Source organism: Vanessa cardui, chromosome 5 (assembly GCF_905220365.1).
Source record: "Vanessa cardui chromosome 5, ilVanCard2.1, whole genome shotgun sequence".
NCBI lineage: Eukaryota > Metazoa > Arthropoda > Insecta > Lepidoptera > Nymphalidae > Vanessa > Vanessa cardui.
The window spans coordinates 11,944,775-11,967,701 of record NC_061127.1 but is presented as its reverse complement, the minus strand read 5'-3'; the positions used below and the strand labels follow the sequence as shown (position 1 = coordinate 11,967,701).

Here is a 22,927-nt window from a genome sequence, read left to right as displayed (position 1 = left end):
CGACAGACAGACAGAGTTACTTTCACATTTATAATATTAATGTATATTATATTATTAAAGTTACCTTTTAAGAGATATAAAATAGTTATATTAGATATTTAAATTAAAGTAATGCAGATAACTAGAACACGTCCAGTCATGGTCGTTTCAGCATTGTACTCAAAACGCTTGTACTATTAGCCTGAGAAGTTTAATTAATGTTTTGTAAGTTTATTAACGAAAATGATTGAGATTGTAAGGAGAATTAAATGATTTGACAAGAATATTATTTAATTATTAATTAATTAAAAATTGCATAAATTATTTTTTGCTCAACCTTTTAAACGATATAATTCTAACTAACGCTGTTGAATGCTTTAAAATCTCTGAGGGATTTAAATCACGTAGGTTCTCTTTGCCGTAGAAACACCTACGTAACCTCTACGGCGTAGCTTTACATATGAGAGTTGTTAGTCTTTTAACTTAGTAAATGTACAAGAGTGCAATAAACTTAACTCTCTGTTATATTAAATTAACAGTGGCTTTGTTAGTTGGTTCAAAATAAATATATTTATAAATATTATAAGTTCAGTTGTTATTAATACGGTTTTTAATATGATCACGAATGAGCACTTCATAATTATTATTTAATTTTTTTAAGGAAGGTTGAAGTTGTATTTATCAATTTTTTTTCATTAACATTGCATTTACAAAGAGAAAACGTTTTTTTGGTTTTCACCTCTTTATTTTTGAATTTTTTGTTTGGCAGTATTGCCCGTTTTGTTAATTTAATTTTTTTTTGCAAATACTTCAGATTTCTGTAAGTATAAATAATTTAGCTTGTTTATGTAACCTATTGCTGGCACATTACGAAACCGCGTAATATATATGATATAAAGTATCTATAAAAAAATCAATTAATTATGCGTACAAAATTATGGATTGCGTTATTATGAACTATAAAAAGACAACATTGTTTGTAACTCAACTGGGCCGCGGTATGAAAGGGCTAAATCCGCAGTTGTCACGTTTTTAATTAATATACGAGTGGGCGAGGCTCGCACGCCTCTTTGTTTTATATAAAATTCATCAATTATCGTTTCGTTATACAAAGAATACCTTGTAAGCAAAAGTTCGGAGAAATTATATTTATATATTTACATTCGTTCATAGAACGATACTCTTTGTTATTTTAGATAAATTAAATGTTATAGTATTAACTAATTAAAATTTCTCCGTTTAATAGGATTAATTATCTTATATATTTATGTTAGCAACACTGAAATTAATAACCCTAATATTTTACAATTAGCGAGACTTCTTAGAAATAATATTCTTATAAAAAAAAACATTTAATGGAAATCCATGGCTTTTGTAGTGAAACATAATCATAAGAGTATATTTGAAGAGCCGTCGTGGGAAATTATAAAGTTCCCATGAGATAATTAATAGATAATATTTCCGTATTATTATAATCGTATGTGAAATTCTGTCTCATGTATATTTTAGAACCCTGTCAAAGGAATAGAGTAGGCCTATGAAATAAGCACTAAACCCACTCCTTCATAAAGAGAGGTCTGTTCAACATCGAGATATTTGCAGGCTTTCCTTTCTATCATATCATCTGTTTTATATTTCTGTTCCACTGATAAAATTCACGTGTAGCTATATTCATGAATATTTTAAGGTTTTAAACTAAAATTCGCATCCGATATACGTAAAATACAAGTGTTAAAATAGTTGAACCTCACAATGCACTTTCGAATAGTGCTCGCTCCGTTGCTTGTGTTAAAACTTGGTATTTCTCTAAGTATTTGTTTACAAAACTGTAATACTTCATTTCTATATATTAAGTGTTTTATTTTATATTCAGCATGCTTATGAGGTGAGAAATGAGAAACGATTAGGAAGTGTTTTAAAGAAACAATGTAATATAATAATCTCTATTAATATTATGGAATTGGAAGTGATTTTGTTGGCTTAGTTTGTTACGTTTTCAAAAATCGATTTTCGGAATCGATTACTATGAAGTTTAGTGTATACAATGTCTTTTGTACAGAAAACGGGTTGTATAGGATCTTAACATTAACGTCACATATATGCGAATATTTTCTCTCAGATTCCAGTGGGAGGACAGATTACAATTCAGCTGAATTTTTCATCACCTAAACTGTAATGTGACACTAAGTATAATTTCGAAAGAAAAACTCATTTTATTTACGGCGAGATCTTCATAGTGCTCGTTTGAGTTCAGGAGTTGGGTTCCGTAGTCTTATACACCAGCTACTAACCCAACAAGGTAATTACAGCGTAATAATTATTGCATTAAAAACACAGGTTGAAATAGTACAACGTAATAATAAACATTCAATGTATTTTATTGGAGCTGAGATGGCCCAGTGGTTAGAACGCGTGCATCTTAACCGATGATTGCGAGTTCAAACCCAGGCAAGCAACACTATATATATGTGTGCTTAATTTGTGTTTATAATTCATCTCGTGCTCGGCGGTGAAGGAAAACACCGTGAGGAAACCTGCATGTTTCTAATTTCATCGAAATTCTGCCACATGTGCATTCCACCAACCCGCATTGGAACAGCGTATTAGAATATGTTCCAAACCCTCTCCTTAATGGAAGAGGAGGGCTTATCCCAGCATTGGGAAATTTGCAGACTGTTACTTTACTTTACTTTTTTTTTAACAGAATAAAGAATATTACGTCTGTTTTAACATTTAACGAATCGAATCAGGTCGAATAAATTTATAACAGAATAGCTTACATATTTAAAGTTGTTAAAACACTTGTAAAAAGAAAACTCAATTTGACTGTGTATTAATAATTAAACATAATGCAGAAAGTTGAGAAATTTATTATCTGAAGGGGAAAATTTATCGTTGGCTTCCGAATTTTGTAAGCATTTTTTTTTCTGTCTAATATCAAAGATTTATTCGTATTTTTTATCATAGTGATCACCACCTCCCTTGAACAATAACAAGTATTAAACATTTCTTGCTTGACCATTACGGCATCAATCAACCAAGAAACTAAGATGTTACACGTATAGTTATAAATATTGGACAACATTACATACATACATTAGTTTGATCTCAATGTAAAATGTAAAATAAGAAGTAACGACGGTATCATAGACCCAAAACAACATTTAAAGCGTGGAATTAATACCTGTTAACTTCCAGGCAGGATATATTAATTTAAAAAATTGTTTTTTAAATGTTGAAAAAGAGTAACTACTGAGTTTCTTGCCGGTTCTTCTCGGTAGAATCTACTTTCCGAAACGGTGGCAGCTTCACTTATTTGTTATATGACGATTCAAAAGTGCTTGAAAAAGCCCACTTGAATAAAGTATATTTTGATTTTGATTTTTTTTTTGATAGAAAACTAAAATTTTTCTACATCGACTCAGCCGGCATCGAACTCGGGACCTCGGAGTGTCGTACCCATTAAAACCGGTGTACAAACTACTCGACCACGGAGATTGTTATATGAGTTGTGTTGTTCATATGAGTTATAGTGGCTTATTCGTCTTTTAACCGGAACATAAAAATACTCAGTACTGCTATTTGGAGGCCATTCACAAAGCTTTACCACCAAGTAGGTATCCAGGTATGGTCTTGCATGACTGTAAAAATCTTCGTTCAATTTTCTTATTATTCTTTAATTAAAATTTAAATATTTAAGCAGATATTACTTTATATATCACCCAGCGATATTCAAATTAAAAATCTGAATATTCATTAAATAAAAAAAAAATCTTTGAAACATCAGATATGGACGAGAAACGTTTTGTAGCCGTCAAGAAGTCTGTAGGCTTTCATTTACTAAGAATCTAAATGAAATATATTTTCTACGGGTATGCCTTTGATTTAAAGCTAAAGTTAAGTGTTTAATTAAATTTTAATTACTTAAGAAATAGTGTTTCTTAATGAATGTTTCGAAACCAGAGGCCATTTTGATGTCGCTTATATATTATAAATAGGTGTACATAACGTTACAGTTAAAATTAAATAGAACCGAAATTAATAAATAAAATAATAGAAATACATTATTGAGTAAGTAAGCTTCATCATCAGTAATAATAATAATAATCCACGGCTTTGCTCGCATTTTTGGGTATTGGTTGTCATGTGTTAGGCAAAAAAAATAGTCTAAGCCCTTTCTTTTAATTCCAGTTTGCTGCATACCAAATTTCATCGAATTCGGTTCAGCGGTGACAGAGTGACAGACAGACAGACAGATTTAGACTTTCACATTTATAATATTAATAAAGATTATCGTTTTTTATTAAATTAAATTATATGAGTTGTCAAATATGTAAGAAGTCATTTCGTATCTCACTTGTAAAATGCTGAAAAGTTATGGTGACTATTTGGATGCCCGTTATATAAAGTATTTAGCCCGTTATATTAAGTATTCTCGTTAAATTAGCTTGTCACTCTGAAATTTCACGACCGTGATTTATATTAAGTTTCGATTCTGCACATAAAGAAACCTTCGACTGATTTAAATACTTTTGACAATTTTGATATAATCAATTACTAATATATGAATTACTAATTAATTTATTTGTAAAAATATATACTTTGATATCGTTACAGAAAAACTAAAGAAAAATAATCATAAAAATAATATTAACTAAGAAAATAGATTTATAAAAGGGACTTAAATCGTATCTAAACTAACTCCAGTACAAATACGTGATGCGGCGTACCACTCAAGTTTTAAATAAGATATATATCCATTAGTCTAACTTGGAAAACTGCTAACCTTCACTTTCTTACTCTTATTCATTCGTAATCACATTTAGAATATATGCGAACATACTACGATGTATTTTTTATGTTGTCTGTGATTATTTATAATCTGTGGTTATTTGTAGTCGGTATATTTTAGCTAAAAACCTCATCGAGAAGTAAATAGTATATCACTATTCTGCCAATATTTGATTTGATTAATTTGAAATTCGAACGAAAGAGGTTTTAACGCTTAAACTTTTTTTTAAATAATATATTTTTGCAGTAGCAGGCAAAACAATCGGTGCAAAGTAAACGAAATAGAAAATCTAATGCCCCGTCTCTACCACCACTGGTTAGGATTTGTTCATTTTTCGCCTAGATAATTGAAATTGAAATTAAAGTGGGAAATGCTGTTAGCGTTTTATTTACCATTTTATGGTTTCGTGACAGATACATATGTATATAAGGTTTAAATATTTTGTTTTGTGTTGTTTAGCTTATTTTGTTATAGGCAAGTTAATTAAATATCAAACGAGTTGTTTTTAAATTATTTAATAAAATGTATTTGAACAGAATTGTATATCAACTGCTCTACTGAAAAGTTATGAGAATATATAGATACAATTTTGAAATTAATAATTATGTCAATAAATTTTTATGACGGAAAAAACTTACTAGGGGTACTGCCACGCTGCATACTTTCGAGTAGCAGCTAATTGGGCTGATATATCCAGGGAAGTACTAGCCTGGAACTAAAATAGACTTAAAAAGTAGGTGCTACGTTTCGTCCGGTATGCGAGAGTCCCGGAGGCCCTATGGCTGATCTCCTACTCGAACGTCGCATACTTACCTTGAGACGGCGACAAAGTCAGTCTTGCTCTTTCTTACGGAGTTAGATATCCTCCTCGGCTGACACCACTTTTCTTTTCACAAATTGGAACAGTTTTGTTTACAAATTGGAACAGTCCTTTGTACCACGGGCTGGAGTGTGTTTTAACGTCAGAGATAATATCTGCTCTCGTGCCTTGGTAGCAAGTTGGGCGACACGTATTCATTATTTGGGTGCGTATGGACTACGTTCACGTAATTAGTTCATGTGTAGATGCAAGTCTATAAGCCTAACTAGCAATTGATTCCGTGCTGTAACAAATTTACCTGGCCCGTGATTTCTAAGACGAAGACTGAGCACATTTACAGCATTGACATTCCAGAATTTATTTTCCATATCTGCACAGGGCAGAGAGTCATTGGCCCATACTGCGAAAGAGAAAGCTGATTGTTTAGGCTCTCTCTTCACGTCCAATTAAACTGGATATCTTGAGTTGATGCCAGTTTTAATAAGACTTTTCCGTCAATTGAAAAAGTTTGTTAGCCACCCTAACTTCAGAAGTCGATGGACCTATTCGATAATATTGTCTATTAGATCATTATAATTACAAAAATACACAAATCAAATATTTAGAACAACATATGAAACAATAACATTTAAGTGAAAGAGTCTGTCAAAGTAAGACCAAGTAATCAAGCTTAAGACCTAAACAAAACGAGGAACTTGATATAGTAACTATTTTTGAACATCTACATACGATGATTATGTATATTAGAATTTAAATCATAATACATGATCAAATTTCTCATTTTATTCGTCGCGAAAATAATCTAATATTAGCAAATTTAATCCTGCCATTAAAGATTAAATTACTCTGACTGATTAAATTATCTAATTATTAGGGCATCTGTTTTTCTTCCTCTGTTTAATATTCTTAATTTTTGTGAGATATCGTCAGGCTCCACAGTATAACTTTGAAGATTGTTTCAGTGTTTTTCAATCATATTTTAATTTTAATATTACACTACACTTTACTTGTAGGAATAACAGTCGTTCATCTGACCTAAAGCCTATCTTATCCTGAAAAAAAGCTATTAATTGATGGTAAGTCTTTGTAAAATCTTGTCTAGGTATACCTACCTACACTCACCTCACTGACCATATGTTCTACCACCAATTATATTTCTAGTGTGAATGAGCTCCAGTACTACATATATCTCCCTGTGTGCCTGGAGATACACCATAACTCAAGGCACTTGGAAGTTATCATCTTAGTTCTCGAGGTGGATGGCGTATTGATAATACGAGAAGTAATTAGTATTTTTATGGTAACTACTAGTATCTATGGCAGTCGTAATCACTTAGGATAATAGGTACCCCATTTGGCAGTCCCTATATAAGACAAAAAAGGAGAAGGTTTAGGAGCTCATTTTGCCGTGTTACTTCAACGTGTCTTGATGGATACACATGTTGCATATTATCATTCGTCTTATTCAGTTTTCCTCACAATGTTTTCCTTTACTGCCGATGACGAGGTTAATCGTGAACACAAATAAAAACCGTGTTTTATATTGATCAAAGTCTACAAAGTATACAGTAGTGGTTTTTGATTCGAAAGCAAAATTTGACGTTGAAAAATATATTAATCATAAAACCAGGGTTTAATAAATGTAATTGGAAATTAATCAAAACATTGTACATTATTGATCTGATAATTCATGAAGCGTTAATTAATTTTACGTGAGTGGCGTTTTATTAAATTGATTAATTTTTAATAAAATAAACTAAATATAATCCGATTTGTATTTTCATGTATTGTCGCTTAGTTGTCATGTACGATAAAGACATATTGTAAGCACGAGCCACACTCACTCGCATACTAGAGGGTTGTGCCTTTGAGAGTTCATAGATCTATAGTAGTAGGTGACAAATTAGTTCATATTAATTTATTTGATCAAAAGTCAAAAGAGTTGATAATTTGAAAAAATATGAAAAGACGAAAAGGAATCATCCATACTGATCATTTTTATAATCATCATCATTGTATAATTGAAGTTTTGCGAATAAGAGTCGATAGGATTTGACGACCTCTGCGGTCGAGTGGTGTGTACACCGGTTTTCACTCTGAGGTCGATTCCCAGCCGAGTCGATGTAGAAGGTTTTTTAGTTTTCTATGTTATCTTGGAACTGCGTGCTTGTGGTACCTTCGTTACTTCAGATTTTACATAATTACATACATTGGGATCAGAGTAATGTATGTGATATTGTCCAATATTTATAATAGGAGAGAAGGCCTCAGTCCAGCAGTAGGACATTTACAAGTCTGTTCCTTTACTTTTATATGAAACAACATATCTATGTAATCCTAAGCGTGTTTTGTTTAGTTCATATTATGGTTCAAAACAAAAACACTGTCAGTCGCCTACTTAGGAGAAACTGCTTAAATTTAATGGCACTTAAGTTGAAAAGTTTTAGGTAAATGTGAGTCCACTGCACCATGCTCCCCGAGTTTAGCATGTTGACAAAATTTAATTATAGAATTTTGTTCCATATAACACAGGGCTCTCAGTTTCAACTTGTCATTAATAAATAATATCTTAGATAAATTTTGTTTCATTTAACAATTTTGACTGCCTGTTTAGTCTTGTAACAGACCCGAGATTCTAGGTCAAATCCCAGGATGTACCGATTTTTTTAAGGATTTTTTTTTGTTTTCATAGCGTTTTAAGTATTGTCGGATAGATTTAAACGAAAAATATAATATATGGAAATAAAATAAACTGCGAAAAGGTCGCTCACTTTCAGCGGCTGATAGTCAGTTGGTGTGAACGCAGTCGAAATATATCTAACGTAGTTAGCTAGTCACTCTTAGGATTGCCCGTTGTGTCCTATCAAAAGGACATCATGGTCAACATCAAATGATTACAATCATTTTATTACAAAAAATCCAACAATAACAATTTAATCCATGATATTTATTAAAATATCTTAATGGATTTAATCTATGTACATGTATTTAAGGGTAAAAGCAGATATGCGAACATACACCGTGAATCTCAGTTATCTTTAGGCTGAAGTAAAAGACTAAAACATAAATAGACTGATAGTTTTAATAGCCCTGTCATATTAGGTACAAAACGGGGCCAACCTCGGAATGAAAGATTTGTTTTAAATTTATTAATATCATTATTTTTGTTTTAAATATATAATTATTTCACTATAATGTACCTATTTATTTATTATGTTTATATCTGCTACATACGCCCCTACCTCTTTCTATGTCTGTTTCTTTCCCCTACCTTAAGGAAGAGGTGAGTTTTAAAAACTAATTTTTATGACCTTTGACCTTCAACATCTTAAGATGCGGACACGATAGCAGCTGTGAATTTTAAGATAACATTGAGAACGACAAAACAAAGGTTTATACCAATTTATAGCTTATTATCTTTGATTCTGAGGTCAAAACCACCATATGACTGAGCTATAATGCTATTAACACTTACGAAGAACTTCAGAAAATACTAATGAAGAGGAATAAAGAGTAATTTTTATCTTATATCTTCGGGAGCTCAATGTATACGTACCATGTGAGTTTTCCGTGTAACAATTAGATTGTATCAATGACGGTGGAATCCTCAAAAGGGCATCTTCATCTGAAGAATGAATGTCTATTGATTACGTACAAGAAAATCCGTATTTGAATGAAGCGCTTATTTACATATTTGGAAATAACATTTGTTTTTAATGATTTTCTTAACGGGTGTGATGATAACTATAACACTTTTGTTTTGTTTGGTTTGTTGTTTGAAAGACTATGTTTTTTTTTGTGTTTACTTATAAGCATGTATTTGTATATATTAATCATTCATTTGTAAAGAAATTTTTGCTTATTTTAGAATTCGTGGAGCCTGTGTGTATCGCCAAGTTAAGATTAAATGTGTGTGTAAATAAAGCGTTAGGGGAAGGAAGTGTTGATTTCTGAAAAACAGTTATTAGTTAGACAATAGCAGATTTGCTCTACATGATGTTATTAATTCAATTTGAAAGAAAAAATAAGTCGAACAATTTATTCATAAACGTACCAAAAAATGTAATAAAGTAGTAACAATACAGTAACAGTAACAGCCTGTAAAATTCCCACTGCTGGGCTAAGGCCTCCTCTCCAATTAAGGAGAGCGTTTGGAACATATTCCACCATGCTGTTCCAATGCGGGTTGGTGGACGTAACAAAAAAGTATATACTAGGTAATTTTAGAAAAAAAAAACAAAACAATAGTGAAAAGATTATAAAGAAAGGGTTTGAGAAGCATTGACAGGAGTTGTGTCCTAAGTAGCTAGTAGTTGAAATCAACGGACGGTTTGTCTGTTACTCGAACACGAATGAAGATAATGATGAAGAAGAAAATGAACAACACACCTATTCCATTGCTACTTAATATTAGTGATACTGTTCTTATCATCCTTAAGGCACATAACATACAAAACAATTATGTATATTTGGTCCCGCAAACGTAGTGACTATATTTTATTGGGCCATTACATTACACTCGTGTGAAAAGACTTTTATAAAGTGTGAGGGGGAATTCCGCAACATCGTTTGTTCACATTATCTCAGACTATTGTTTCACACGATTCCCTTCACGGCGCAGTATGTTATATTGGATGCGATGTTCTTTTGTCTTTCTAATGTTGTACGCGTCTTCGGGCTGTGATAAACATACGTGTGTTCTTTATTGGCACTCGCTCGAGTCGAAATCATGATACGTATTACTTAGAGCGAGGGTTTTCCTTGAAGTATCATTTGATGTTCCTTTTTGAATGTGTAATTTTATTTTTGTATGGGATTTTGAATTACTATAATTTACGTTACCATGATCACATATTTGTGTTTTAAGTGGAGCAAAATATTCAATGTCTGGTTCTTTAATGTAAGCTTAAGATATATGCGATAAAAAATATTATTCAAAATCAAAATATACTTTATTCAAGTAGGGTCGTCATTTAACAGCTATTTTAAGTGACGCTACCACGGGTTCCGAAAGTAGGTTCTACCGAGAAGAACCGGCAAAAATTTCAGTAGTTACTCTTTTTCACCATTTAATAATACAGTCATGTTAGTAAATTATAATTAAATATATATGTAATTTATCCTGCCTGAAAGTCTAAAAGTATTAATTCCACGCTTTTTTATTGTCTGCATAATCTTGTACTGAATGATAGACCTCCTTTACTAACGTATTTTTTTACAAATGATTTAAATTTATGAAACGGCAAAGTTAAAAATATCTGTGGAATTTAATGATAGAAACGAATACCTTGTCCCAAGAAAAGAATATGGATTTATTGACCTCGCGAAGTCGGAAACTTGGCGTTATAAGTTTGTCCTTACTTCTTGTGCGCATAAAATGATTATCATAGATTTTGTCAAAGTGATCAATGCTACAAAAGTATTTTTTGGTGAAAATTAATTTATTACTTTGTCTGTTACCAATGTTAATAATATTTTGTATACACGTAAAGGGGAACCTTTTCATAGGCCAGCGAATCTACAGGCGGAAATTCTTTGTTAAAAATCAGCTATTGAATAGAAGAAAAGAATCCCCAATATTAATATACTGCGAATTTATCATACATATATCACGGTACCGGCTCATAAGACAGCTGGACCAAAGAAATGGTCATCGTTATAAATCGCTACAAGATGAAAATTTCATTCTGTTTAAAATATATTAATAATTGTATACATTTTTAAAGAACTTTTTTATTTAGGGTTCTGCCGCCATATTTCACGTCAGTGTCATAAAAATCAACCTTATGCATAAACCGCCAACCATTATTTTCTTTTAATATAATAGGACATAAAAATTAATAACATTAAATGCTTAAATATGAACTAAAACTAGTTACTGTATAAATCTTGACCGCGTGGTAGCAAGAATGCCGAAGAATCCCGAAAAGTGGAGAAGACGTGGTGTTATACTTTTGATGAAGCTTTTTATATATATTTGAATACAATAAGACACTGGACACATCGGTTCGACACCTTACGTGTGCAAAACTTGCAATATTTATATTTATAAAATCCAGGCTTGGTTTTAATTTGACAAATATATTAAACATCAGAAGTCAAAAACACTGCTATTACAAATATTTTGAACGGGATAGGTTTTATGTTAACAAGTTGATAGGACTTGGACCAGTGATCCGAGTCAGCAGATCGATATCAATTTCATTTAAAGATAATATAATTGAAAAAAAAACAGACATTTTTATTCAATCATTTATATTACAATAGTAGTTTCACAGTATTTTGATCTTCGATTTTCTCGAACGTCGAGTGATCAATCTATTTCCTGTCATCTCCATTGTACGTGATGTTGACAAAATAAAACGTTTTCTTGACGAACCGAATGAAATCAAAACGTTTATAATTTTTTATTAATACTGAAATTGTTCATAGATATTTAGAAATAAACAATTTTGAATTTCGATTTCGAATTTCGAATTTTATCAAATAGTATTTTATTCGTGTAGGCAGACAAATAATGTATCGTTTATTTACAATTAAATTAAGAACCAAGATGACCCAGTGGTTAGAACGCGTATATGTTAACCGATGATAGCGAAATAATCCCAGGCAATCACCATGTGCATGTGTTTAATTTGCGTTTATAAATTACAACGAAATTCTTCTACATTTGAATCCACAAACTCGCAATAGAGCAACGTAGCTGAATATGCTCTTAACCTTACCTTCTCCACAAAAAGGGAGAGAAGGTTTTAGCTCTGTAATAATTTACAATCTTTATATAAAAAAGTGTTTCTATATTCTCAAACAAAAAAAAAAAAACTAAACAATTTGACCAAAAAACATGAAATAAATGTTAAACTTATATCAGAAGATACACCATGTCAGCTAAAAATTTGGTTGATTATAATAATAAATCCAAGTAGTACTATAATTTATAGAGCAACTTTATCTTATTTCTAAAACGCGGTTTGAAGTTTGGATACCATTGAGTTTTCACATGTTTAATTTAGTGGTGACAAAAAACATCGTGAGGAAACCTGCCTATGCGAAATTGTACTTCACGTATATTTTCTAACCAGTCATGCCACAACGGAAGAATGATGTTTGGACTTGCTACGTAACCACGTAAACCTCGGTGATGCGTACGTAAACCTGGTGCACACTAAAAGTAGAGTTTATGAAAAGCTAAACTATGTGTAAATCGTTTCCAGTAGTCAATGTATATATTTGATAAAAAGTTTCATCGATTTTTTATCCTTTCAGCATACCCTATAGTCTTGAAAATGTTTGTGTATAAAGAAGCTCTCTACGTTAATATAAATGGAGTGGTTGTTTAATTTACAAAGGGATGGGAAACTTTGATCTGTTAAGTAAAAGTCTTATCCAATAAACTAAAATTATATTCTTCTTTTCTTTTCTTTGAAATTTCCGTTATTCTATTAGAACCATTGAATGTAATGGGGTTGCTATTACCCGACCATCATTGCTATTATATAATAAATCACTTCGTATTTCATTTGAAAATATTTAAAATCAATACAGATATGCAATTTTGATACTATAAATATTTTATTTTAATTATTATAAAAATTTCGTTTTTTTTAAGTTTCGAATGATTATTGAACTTGTCTCTCTCGGACAAGTAAAAAGGTTACGTTATGTTTAATATTATAAGTAATTATATCCAATGAATTTTAAAAAGATATAACACTGGTCGAATACTAGTAATAGTCGCTAATGTTTAGAAGAGGCATTGGGTGCAGTCCTTGTACCTAGTTTTGATTGCCTTTGAAAAGCCTCGTCAAATTTAATTGCGTATCTTGTAATTGATTTTAATGTCACTGTCGGCTTGTGATTACAGAACTCAGAATAATGGTCTGATTAATTTACTGGGCATAAACTTATTTAAATTAAAAAAGTCAACTTCGAATTTCATAAAGTGACCAATTATTGCAACCATTTCTTCCAGCATTGGAGGGTAATTTAAGTTAAAGAAAAAACTTTTCTTAATTAGTTTTATTAACTTTTTTTTTGTATATTTATCTAGTATTTACTTCATGCTCTAACAACCGAATTAATTACATCTGTGTTTACCTGATATAGTTTAAATGTCACCTGTTTCTATCCACAAGGATTTTGAACAGTCGTACACATTTTTTTGTATATTTATCTAACACATAAAGGCCTTATTCCATTATCCTAATTTTATTAATCTCTTCAAATACAGGGCGTTTGAAAATTATACAAAATAACCTTAATTACTATTATTTTTATTATAACACAAAAAGCGTATAAATATGACAGAAAAAAGGGGTTTAAAGACCTTAAATGTTAATGTTTGAATTAAGCAGGAATTATGTCATACAATTAGGTCAGCGCTGGCTCTAACCTTCTATAAAGGGGGTCGATTCCAGCGCATTCCCCCATGATAGCTTATGTTTAATTGATAATAACTAATTTAATTTACATAATATTATGAATAAAGTAACTCTGTCTGTCTGTCTGTCTTTCTCTTTCAATCACTCTTTCAATAACAAGCCAACCAACCGAATTTGATGAAATTTGGTGCGCAGAAAATTTGAAGGACGAAAGGACATTATATTTTAGGCTACTTTTTGCCTAAAATATGACAAATAACCCTTTAATCGCAAGCAAGACTATAGGGGCAACCAGTATAATAATATATCTGTACTATAAAAATATACATTTTAAAATCGCTGCGATAACGTTCTTAATTTGATTAATGTTATTAATTTCTAGAGTGTGTTGCATCAGCAAGTTAATAATATACAAAAAAATTCTAGCAAAATCACAAAAGAAACAGTGTTGGCAATGCACAAGTTAGTCTGTCATCGTTTTGGGTACGATTTATGTATATAAATTAAATACAATTAAATTACAAATACTAACTTTAGGCTTTTTTAACATTGATGTAATCTTGTTTTAAGCAATGTACCTCATTTATCAGTGTTTTTTTGACATAGGTCAAGATAAAAATAACTGTAAAGTTCTTCTCATTTGTTTTAATGTGAGACGAATAAAGACAGAACAGATAGCTAGTATTTTCCTTATATAGTTTTTGAAAATATTATAGAGGATTTTTTTATATACTTTATTATTCGATTCGTAATTGTATATCTTACTGGCTCGACTTGTGGCCGCGACGTAATTTTATATTCAATACTACAAGTACGTTCTTAAATATCGAACTTCTTTTGAGTCGTACAGTCCGAATAAATAAAAAGTATTTTATATTTAAGTACAATTTATACAGGTCAAATGTATGTTATCGATATTTTATCGTATTTTTTACTACATAATATTTATTTTTTCCTTTTGTTTTGTGGTAGCCGTGTTAAAGGTTGTCAAGTTGATTTAAAAAACATTGTACAAATGTACGAAAGAGTCACTTCTAGTTTAATAATGTTTATCACTAATAATTTATAGTACGACACAAAATAGATGTAGCATCGGCAAAATTCAGTAGAACCAATTCATCGGCAGAGTTAGTTCAAACCGAGAAAGCAAATCGACGTATCAACTAATATATTAGGTCATATGATCTTACACGTTGTTTTTTTTTAAATGTATAGGCTAGCGCTTGACTGTATCACACCTGATGGAAAGTGGGATACAGTCTAAGATGGAGCGCGCTTGCTTAGAAGGTGCCTATTCACTCGGGACTTGAAGGTACCCATATTGTAGGTGGTGGGGAAAACGGAGGTCGGGAGGGTATTCCAGACCTTGGTGGTGCGTATCAGAAACGAGGAAGCAAAACGATTCATACGTGTCTTAAATACGTCAACGTCAACCACGTACGGGTGAAGATCCTTTCGATGCCTCGCAGTTCTTTTGTAAAAAGGTGACGGGGAAACCAAATCAAATAGTTCCTGAGCACACTCGCCGAAATATATCTTGTAGAATACCGACAGACAGGCAACCTTACGACGATGTTCTAAGGTCTGGAGTTTTGTAACCAGTGTCTAGTCGCCAATGAGTCTTCTAGCTCGACGATCCACTGAATCCAAAGCATCAAGTTGGTACTTAGCAGAGCCGTCCCATAAATGGCGGCAGTACTCTATGCACGATCTGACTTGGGCTTGATAAAGAGTCAGAAGCTGTTCTGGTGTGAAGTACTGTTTGACCTTATTGAGGATGCTAAGTTTTTTACCAGCAGTTTTAGCTTTGGATTCAATGTATCGTCCAAAGTTGAGTTTGGATGTTAATGTAACTCCAGAAGCTCAATACTGTCGGTGATGGGTACAGATACATTCCGGAAAGTCGGAGTCAGGTGGAATGGACTCCGCTTGGCAGAAAACAAACACGCTTGAGTCTTGGCAGGATTAAATTTGACATTGTTATCATCGCCCCAATTCGAAACCTCTTCCAATCTCAAATTGATGCGTTCTACCAAGGCCTCCCTGTGCTCTCGAGTTTCTGTTGCACTAGCTCGGGGACCGGATATGTATCTCTCCGTGACAGTGCTGACGTCTGCGTACCCAAAGATACCGGGTTTCAGCAGATCGTTTATATGCAGCAGGAAGAGTGTGGCGGAGAGAATTGAACCCTGAGGAACACCGGCATTAATCGCCATTAGATCAGACGAGAAGCCATCTAGGACAACTCGAAACGATCGTCCACTCAGGAAATCTGATATCCAGTTGCAAAGGCCAACAGGTATCCCGTAGCTAGGAAGCTTGCTAAGAAGGCCCGCATGCCAGACCCGGTCGAAAGCCTTGGACACGTCAAGTGAAACGGCTAGCGCTTCACCATACTTGTCCATGGCCTCGCCCCAGATGTGAGTAGCGTACACTAAGAGATCTCCTGTTGATCGATTCCGACGAAAGCCGTACTGCTGGTCCAATAGGAGATCGTTTTCTTCGAGGTACGCCTGGAGTTTGTTATTCAATACACGCTCCAAACCTTTGCAAAGTATGGAGGTGATTGCTATGGGTCGGTAGTTGGCCGGGTCGGTACGGCTACTCTTCTTAGGTACTAGTTGTACGTTGGCAATCTTCCAGGCTTTAGGGACTTGAGCGGATTTAAGAGAGAGGCGGTACAAGCGTGTTAAAACAGGGGACAACTCAGGTGCACAATTCTTCAGGACTATTGTTGGAATCCCATCAGGGCCACTGGCCTTATTCACGTTCAAGGTGCGCAGAATTTTTAGGACCTCTCTTTGGCGAATTCGTATCTCTGGCATCATTGAGTCGCAGGGTGGTATATTTGGCGGTGAGGCACTTCCTGCATCGAGACGCGAATTTTCGGCAAACAGGGCCGCTAATAAGTTAGCCTTTTCTGTTGCCGTAAAGACCAAGGATCCGTTAGGCTTCAGCAGTGGAGGCAGCGATGGACGACAGAAGTTTGTTTCAACCGACTTGGACAGAGACCAGAATGCTTTACTACCAGGGGGGTAGGAAGCTAATTTGGCTCCAAGACGTCTAGTTCGGTTGAAACGAGCCTTCTTGAGAACCTTCTTGTAGGACTTGGCAGCAGAGTTAAAGGCTTCTTCTTAATCGCAATGTCCGGAGCTTTGGTACTGCGGGCTGTTGCCCACGCTACAAACGCTGAGTTTTTACGGGCCTCAGCTGCGGCGCACTCAGCGTTGTACCGCCTAGGGATCTTGCCATCCAGTGATACGTCAGCATAAAATAATATATATATATATATATATATATATATATATATATATATATATATATATATATATATAGAATAAAGAACTCCATAGCCTGACATATCACTTCAGATATGGCTTGTTCGCAGCTCGACGGATCAGTGGAAGAGAAGCATATCTGCCGCCAAGGGTAGGATGCAAAAAAGTGTCGCATCTCGTCCCAGTCTGCCGACTTGTATCGCCACACCCGTCTGGTTCCAGTGGGACCGGAGTCCAGAGGGTGGAAGTTGAAAACCAACCTGATCACACAATGATCAGAAGTGCCAAAGGGAGCTGCAACTGACACTGAAAACCCCTCAGGGTCGGTAGTCAGCAGAAGGTCCAGACAATTAGGTGTATGACCGTCCACGTCCGGTACCCGAGTTGCTTCATGAACCAGCTGAGAGAGGTTTAGGGATATTGCGAATTTTAGCGCCTCTCTTCCGGCGTGGTCGATGTTCTGGAATGGGAACAGCCAATCTTGGTGGTGAGCGTTGAAATCCCCCAGAAATACCATTTGAGCAGTCGGGTAACGACTTTGGACGGCATCAGCTGTCACGCTGAGATATTCAAACATCCGAGTTGTCTCCTGGTCACCTTTGTGCGACCTATAGACGCAGACGTATACAATCTGCTCCAAACCTGTATCCGATATGCACCACATTACCGAAAAATCGGGCACCTCCAAGTTTCGGAGACGTCGGCAGCAGACGTCATTACGAGCGTACATACAGACCCCAGCACGAGGTTTGAAGTTGTGCTCGAGAGAATATCCGGGATACTGTAAGTACGCTATATCCGCTGGACTGGTGATTTGTGTCTCCGAGAGAAAGAGCAAGTGCCGCATGGCGGTCTCAAGGTGGTGGTGGACCGCAAAGAGATTGGAGTGCAAACCTCGTATATTAGAGAGATGCACTGAAAATGAGAGGTGGTGCAGCCGCTGTGAAACATTCTTCTTGCTTTTTTTATCAGTCATTGATTGTGGGTGTGAATAGGTGGGGAAATGGAAGTTGTACGAGGTGCCGCATTTTGGACACCGTGACTTTTACTGCAGAGACGGAGATGGTAGACTCAACTGGAGACCGCGGGGACGCCCGAACCCCCCTGGAAATCGCCAACGGGACCTCTCTCTGGTCGCCAACCAGAACGGTGGAAACCATCCCAGGATTTTTCGCAAGTTGGCGGGGCAGCCTTTCGTAGATGGCGAACCTACTAATTGGGCCCCCTACTAACTGCGGTCGGCCAGCGGTGCACCGTGCTTCGGATCCCGCTGCCCTCCAGATTGAGCCGCCCGGCGTCACTGTGACTACGGTCAGAACCTGTCACCAAATGCAGAGCACAACTATACAGACCCAATCCCCCATGGTAAGCTGCTGCAAACTTCGCACCGGAACACGGAATGCTGCGCGACAATGTGAATTAAGCCACTTGACAAATCGCTATGGCGGTGCGGCTTTGTTTGCAGGGTGGTAATGCTAGCTACGGCCGGAGCCTCCCACCTAGAATATGTTGCTCGATTAGCACCACCCAGGGGCCACGTGTAGGGTAATGAGGGATGAGACCTGTCTTTGGTGATACCTACGGACGTGAGCAACTTTGACCCCTTTGTTTGTGTAAAGATCATATTCACATAAGAAATAAATATTGATAATTTGGGATGGCGTATTTAATTCGGATGTGATCGGTTTTACGAATTTTGCCGATGCTACATCTAAGTTGTGTCATACTATACATTTCTCCCACGGCACTTCGCGTTTATTTTAAAAAGTTTTTTTTAGGCAAATCGTAACCTGTGGTAGCTTCGATTTTGATATCATTTCATTCTAAACTGCAAGTCACCCGCCTGCATTTGTTGCCAACATTATGAAACCTATTTAAATGAAATTTTTCTTGTCATTTTCTTCAATTAGATTCGAGTTTGTCGAAAACAATTTACTTTTATTTTGTTTACATTTTTTATCTTTTCTCTTAATCGGTTAGTAATTTTTTCCGCTTTATAAAATTAATTATTTATGTTAAATTGTAACAATTTAGTAAATATCCTCTTATATCTTCTTTTATCTTCTCCACGACTACGGCTGGAGCTTTTCGAAGTGAGACCATAACCGATTTTGTTTGTGTTATAGTTCCGTAATTGCTGGAACAAAAATCGGCTTATTATTATATAGAATACTCGTGCTTGTAAATCCGTCTAATTTTCTTCTTTTGTTACAGCTCTATTGGCTGGCACTCTAAAGACGACTCAGCGAGCTGCATGCGACGATGAAATGGTATCCCTATCCTGCCCTCCTGGTACCTCTATCAATATCCAGGTCGCTCAGTACGGCAAAGCGGCGCCTGGAGGGCACGGCTGCGTTGCTATCAATTCAAAAGTCGACGACGTAGCTGAAGAGGAAAAGTGTTTATGGCCTAACACAATGCAGGTATATTCTTGATATATATAATATTGATTACATAATATATTAATTCGATACCTAATAGCAAGCAAAATTCTCCATTGTTTGTACTTGGATGTGCTTGGCTTTAATACGGATATTATGTTTCGAATAGTTCGTAACAATGAAACATTAGATTAGACAGTTTTCATAAAATTGTTGTACGTTGTTGATAGATAATGTCTGATAACGCAGTCAGTTGCGTTATACATAATCAACCTTTTAATTTAAACAAACACCAAGACAGGACTGCTGAAAATTTATACATTTATAAAAGTCTTATTCACTTCGACCTTTATGTTATTATAATTAAAAGAAGATTGTATTAATTAGGTTTACAATTCGCTATATATTTTTTATTTTGTTCGATATTTATTTATCAACTAGCTGTGTCCGCTACCATGTAGGCGTTTGAATTTTACAAAAAAAAATATTGTAGCCTAAGTTACTTCCTATTATATCAGTTATCTGCCATTGTAATTCCAGACAAAATTGGTCTTTCCAGAGATTAGCCGGAACAAACAGATAAGACCGACAAAAATAGTATATACCGTATAGTATGTACCGTGTATAAAATATAAATACATAATAAGCATTGACATTTTTTTTCTCAATTCTTATTGAGATGGGCTATTTTAATATTACAAACAGATACCCCTATTTTTTATATGCATAGAAAACTATAAATTTCGACAATTTTCGACAGAGTACCTTGATGGCAATATAATGTTCTAAAATGAGCCAAGATAAACTCATTATTAATATTAAGACTATGTATGAGCAGTCTTGTCCTGTAAATTGTTAATGAACGATGCCTCCAGCAAATAAGCTAATGTAATATTAACTGGCTAAAGGTCAACGAACTTCTCCATACAGTATTCGCTGCTGCAAACGGTGGTCGAGGCATGTCAAAAGAAACCGCAATGCAAGTTCAGCACGAAGTCAAAACCAGAGATGGTTGACCCCTGCCCGCGTGCGAGGAAGTTTGTGGAGGTTGCGTATAAGTGTAGACCTTGTAAGTACGTGGTTTAAGTATTTCTGAATATTTTTAAATGTTTATTCGCCAAGGTCTTAAAATTACCACTACTATCTAATGTGAGACCGACTTCAAAATTATTGAAAACAGCTGGTGAACTAAAGAAAGGATATACGAGTACATATTTATGAAACTATTAGACCGATTTAAATGAAACTTAAACTGTTCCATAAGTGAAATTGTACCGTAGATTAAAAAAGATCATCCCAAAACGACTTCTAGTTTCAGAAAAAATCATGAACCCCCGAATGGACTATCAAACACAATTGTAATAAATTTCGAACAATGCGCCATACACACATGTTGAACTTATAACCTCCTTTTCTTAAAAGTCGGTAAAACATTGCTGGTATAACTTCACCATCAAGTGTTATATAAATTTTGATGTGATGTGTTATCGTATTTTTTTTTTTTTTGCGCTAACACATATTTAGTAGCAGCATTGCATCCGTGCGAAGCCTGGTGTTAGTTTGTGGTCTTAGTTTAATTGTATTTTATTCTTTATAAATTAAAGTTATTATTAAGAAGTCAATGATTTTCAGGCAATAAAATGCATTTAAGTATATAACAAACATTTTACATGGCAAAGAATATATTAGAATTGATTTTTCGATTGCAGAAACATATATAGAAGCTTTCATTATTTAATTATATTTGCTTAAATAAGACCACTTGTCGGTGTTTAGTTACGCATCAAAGGATTCAAAATAGGTAAATATGTGGTTTGTACCAAGACGGTACTTAATTCGCTCAGGTAGTATTGCAAGCTATATATAGCTATATTGTTTTTCATCTCAACGGAATATTATTTCTATCTGAGAATACTCGCCAAAAAACAGTAGGTTCTTTTTCTCGAATGGAGTCAACAATATATAGATAAATTTATATATTTTTAAAAAAATTTCATCTTTTTATTATTAGTTCTCGCCCGTAGCTTCTCTCGCGTCTTCGGGGGTTGCTTGTCATGTGTTAGGTAAATATGTAGCGTATGTCCTTCCTTGAAGTTTAAGCTTGCTTCACACTAAATTTCATCAAATTCGGTTCATTGGTTTGGTTGTGAAAGAGCAACAGACAGACAGACAGAGTGAGAGTTACTATCACATGTATAATATTAATATAAATTATTGTTTTGTGTAATTACCCTCCATGTTTTTTTTTATCATAATATGTAAATTTATCAACAAATAAAAGTTCTCACAAATATGCATTTTTCGAGTATCATTGTATGCATTACGAGTTGGTAGTGTTATATGATCACTAAGCGTTATCGCTAAGAGAAAGAGAAAATAATAAAAGTGTTGCCATTATGAGGTATGAAATATACTGTGTGAAAATTTAATGTATGGCTACACCATTTTACGTTGGGACAAATTCGAGCGGAAAAGTGTGGTAAGGCTAAGTCCCGTTTGATTTATTTCCCGTTTATTTATTCATGAACTTTGCACTCTTTCGGCGTTAAGTTTCCTCGTAAAAATCTGATTATAGGAAGTTTGGACTCAGAAATTTCGTTAAATTAATGAGTTGAAGTAAGTCTTCATTATTTCTACATCGTACGGTATATTCTTCTTTATTTAATAATAAACTATTGACTAGTAATCGTTTATTTATTGATATAATATAAATTTATAAAGAGCTTTTATCTCTAAACATATGTGTTATAGTTATGAAACTATTTGATTTTAATGTTAAATAAAATAAATTATTCATTCAAATATTTGACTACGTGAAATTTTCTAATGTTTATCGTAACTTGTAAGTAAATTGAATCTTGAATATAGTAAATTACTTTGTAATATCCTACTGCTGAAGAAAGGCTTCCTTCCCTCTTGAGAAGTTTTGGATCATAACAAGGGTTGGTGGATTATCCAGAAAGTACATTTAAATATATAAAATTGGCGATAAATATCTTTGAATTTTATTAATTAGGAGCAAAGATGAGCAGTGGATAGAACGCGTCCATTTTTACCAATGAAAACATCGTGAGAAAACATACATGTGTCTCATTTCAACGAAATTAAGTTACATGTAAATACACCAACATGTATTAGAGCTGCATGGTGAAATATGTTCTTATCCTTCTCTTCAAAGGGAGAGAAGGCTTTGGAGTAGCAGTCAAAAAATTACAGCATTTACATCTGTATAAAATACGAAAGTGTATTCGTTAGTTTACCTAGAATTTCGTGAATGATTCCATAGCGAAAAGGCC

At 34.1% G+C, this 22,927-nt stretch overlaps 1 protein-coding gene across 1 annotated transcript in view; it reads left to right on the top strand.

The window, feature by feature from the left end:
- The window catches only part of LOC124529931, a 36,039-nt gene that overhangs the window by 2,659 nt on the left and 10,453 nt on the right, over positions 1-22,927 (top strand). Inside the window, exons 2-3 of the mRNA XM_047103873.1 lie at positions 19,465-19,673; positions 20,562-20,700. Coding sequence (XP_046959829.1) covers positions 19,465-19,673; positions 20,562-20,700 — 348 coding nt within the window. The remainder of the gene's footprint in view (positions 1-19,464; positions 19,674-20,561; positions 20,701-22,927) is intronic.